The sequence below is a fragment of the Camponotus vicinus genome, unplaced genomic scaffold, assembly GCF_025532165.1.
Source record: "Camponotus vicinus isolate PSW18456_S1 unplaced genomic scaffold, iyCamVici1.0 SCAF_11, whole genome shotgun sequence".
NCBI lineage: Eukaryota > Metazoa > Arthropoda > Insecta > Hymenoptera > Formicidae > Camponotus > Camponotus vicinus.
In genome coordinates, this window is record NW_028141947.1 from 3,804,690 (window position 1) to 3,808,106 (window position 3,417).

At 42.4% G+C, this 3,417-nt stretch overlaps 1 protein-coding gene and 1 pseudogene across 1 annotated transcript; both read right to left on the reverse strand.

Annotated features, from left to right (window-relative positions):
• Positions 1–409: 409 nt before the first annotated feature.
• LOC145961784 (uncharacterized) lies at positions 410–1,337 on the reverse strand (annotated as a pseudogene).
• A 116-nt stretch (positions 1,338–1,453) lies between these two features.
• LOC145961785 (uncharacterized protein F54H12.2-like) lies at positions 1,454–2,794 on the reverse strand. The gene is made up of 2 exons (XM_083082240.1): positions 1,897–2,794; positions 1,454–1,716 (listed from the first exon to the last, which is right to left on the reverse strand). The coding sequence occupies exons 1-2, from the start codon at positions 2,792–2,794 to the stop codon at positions 1,454–1,456; spliced, it is 1,161 nt and encodes a 386-aa protein (XP_082938366.1).
• Between the last annotated feature and the right edge of the window lie 623 nt (positions 2,795–3,417).

Genomic DNA, 3,417 nt, shown 5'->3' on the forward strand with positions numbered 1-3,417 from the left:
GTAGTACTTCGCAAAAATATTTTTTATATCTTCTTACAATTAAACACGCTATTAATTAACATTATATTTTTCATGTTTCTTTTCGCGAAGAAAAATTTTATGAAATAATTCTACGATTAAATGATCGTTATATTCGCAATTTTCGGAAAAAAGACTAAGAAATCCATCGAGATCGTAACCGCTGCACATGTAATATAAAAATACACAACTGTAGAGTCCGCAGGTTTGAGAGAAAAGCCCTTGTAGTTGTTCGGTATTCCATCGATAAATGTTGGAATTTCGTCGGAGACGTAGGAAAAAACCCGGATACAAGGGCGGTATTCCGTAGCTATCGAAGTATGTCCCTGTACCGTCTTCATCGAGGAAGAAAGCGATCCAGTGTTCTCCAGGGCGATTATGATTGTCTGTATTAGCGACGATGGCCGTCGACCTCGTCCACACCATCGGCAATCTGTCGGCAGGATAGACTCCCACATGTTTGACATCTAGCTGACGCAATGCTTGCAGAATTTCACGAGAGTCCATTTGTTTGCAGCGAAGACGAGCGAACAAGCGGTATTATTTGAATAATTTCTTTTGGTGGCTTGTTTTCGGTTTGTATAGCTAACCGATTTTCAGTGTCTGTTTGCGTGGGGCGGTTAATACCAGCACGTTCGATTTTTTGCAGATTTTTCTTCTCTATTTTATTATTTGTGCTTTAATATTTTCATTTTCATCGTCGTCGTCGTCGTCGTCGTCGTCGTCGCTTACAATCAAAATTTCGGGAGAACTGCAAATCGTTTGAGTAATGCTGTCTCCGTCGCTGCTGAAATTATTTTGCGCAACAATCCAGCTTTTTAATTTGTAAGCGTTGCGTAATGCGCAATGAAAGATTCCAAATTTTCGAAATCCGTGATGTCCGCACTCTTCTTCTACCGTCAGATTTTTGAATGTCGGTGAGATGCCTTCCAAATTATATATATTTCTAGAAAGTATTTCTAGAAAGATTCCTCAAATAACTCGCTTTCTCGTTTCCTCTAACATAAATGTGACGCACGCATCTTGTAATTTGCCGCAGTTGCGATGTAAAATATTTCGGATTAGTTTCGCCATCGAACCATTCAATGCCGTGATGATTTCGCGTGAGCCAGTTGTTTTCTTGTCTTACTTTTTCAGGTAATTCGGAAAACGAATGCGGCGATATCATAATCCAATGATCGACGATTGGAGCGTCAATCGCTACAACAGCAACCTCCTTAGGGATAAACTTTTTCTTCGCATCGCGGAAACCCTGAATATCGACAACTATATCCATCTTACGAAAAAACTTATGTGATTCGACGCGAGGCTCTATGTGAAACAACGACGCCGAGCGTGTCTCCAACGAAACTGAATATTTTTCGAAACGTTGCGCACTGATGTCGGAGTTTTGAGCGAAGTAGAGGGGGAACAATTTTAAGCGTCTATAAAAAATTTACCCCGAAAAATCGACGATGACCTGACGAGACGAGTCGATTTCTATGACATTATCGAATTCGGCATAGATAATGCAATTAATCGTCTCAGAAAGTGCTCTTACGAATCGCACTTCTAATCGTAAACTACCATGTTTGACGAGATTCCAATGTCCAGCGCAATTAGCGGATAGATCGGGAGTAAGATCAAAAGCGAATAAAGTATATCCTTTGAAATAATCGTCTCTGCTTATAGAATTTCCTTCGTTCAAAAAATGAATACCTGTTCCCGAGAAAAGCGTTTGATAGGCTTCGATGTAAAGCGGTTCCTCCGCGGAGAAAGCTGGTTGCAAAGGTCTACTGGGAATTTGCGTGCCATCGACGTACAGCGAAAAGAAATTTATTCCGTAGTTCTTGAAATTAAACGGATTTAATTTTCTGTCGCCGTTAAACGCTTTATTACTAACGAAACCGACTATTACTCGCTTCGGTAATTGACCGAGTATTACATTATCTAACGATTCACCCATAACACCGCTATGAATCGTGAATGTTTTAACCTCGACTCTCGTGAGCGGATACTTGGCTGTAACTTTACTCATCATTCTAGCATGCGCGAGTAACAAACCCGAGCTTATTTTCGCCCTTCTAACGAGCAAGGTAGCATCGAGAATGTGAATTTTTGATGTTCCGCTACTTTCCATGAGGCAGAACGAATCTTTCGAACGAACGAATCTCAACCGTACTTCTACACCGTTAATTAAAAATTTGTCTTGATTGAAAACGTCGCAATGGAGATGTCCTACGAGATCTAACGCCTTTCCTCCGGAAATGTAACGAGCGCGTCTCGCGAGAGCGGGATTGCCGGGATTTGATTCCAACAGATCGTCCATGTGTCCAGGTGCATCCATGTCCCATAGACATGAAGTTAGATGGAAAGTTTTTGCGGGTGAAGAATAATTTAACAACGCCTCTATGTACGCTCGGTACGCGTAAGCGTTGTTTGGAGGCGACACGAGCTTTTGATTGAAATACACGTCGATTTGATTGAAGATAGAATGAAGCAAATGATTTATAGGGCCTACGGCTATTCTTTCGGCGCTTGTTCCTGAAGCCTGTCTCGCGGAATCGGCGTTTGTTTCTACACGTAGACGAAGACTCAGCATGGTGTGCGTGAGATCTAAATATTCTTCTCCGTGTCCGGGGATGACGAATTCTATCGGCGAGTCGTCCGAGAGAGAGGTCACGGGTTTGTAATGAATCCATTGCGAATTTTCGATGCTAGTTTGCGTAGGTGGTAGAGAGAAGAGATCTAGTTCGCTCTTTAAACACTCGCTCGAATGCGTGTGAAGAAAAGACATATTTCTTTATCGCAAATTGCTCGCTATCGTCCGTCGCTCGCCACCGTCGTTAAATTAGAATGCTCCGAATATAACCGCTTAAGAAAATATATCGGATACGGTACGTTTTTTACCGATTTTACGTCGTTTCGCAGACGTCTTAAGTCTTTTTTTCACAACCGTACGACATTTCTTCTTTTTATTTCTCTGTGCTTTTGTACTCGTTCTTTTTTTCCCAACCGCTTTGATTTTCTTACTCGTCCGTCGTCGCTTACGAGCCGATGTTATTGCGGATCGTGCGATGTGATTATCAAGCCCGACAAAAGGGAACTGAGCTACATGCATTTTCGCATCAGACTTATATCCCGAGCCCTTCATTAGACTACTTATTTTTTCTTTGGCTTTTCTCTTGAGTTTGTCTCGCGATTCTTCAAAACGGTGTTTGACCGCTACCTTAAATGGCGTATTGTTTTCGACGTCTTCGATTACATTAACGCCAGCTCGTAAAGCTTCTTTCCCCACAGCTCGCGCGGCTTTACCTAAATATGGTAGTACGCGTCTGAATAATCCCCCGAGAAAACTGCCGATTCCGTGACCGCGCTGATAGGGCGATCCGACGAAAACTCGCGGGATTCCGCCGCCGC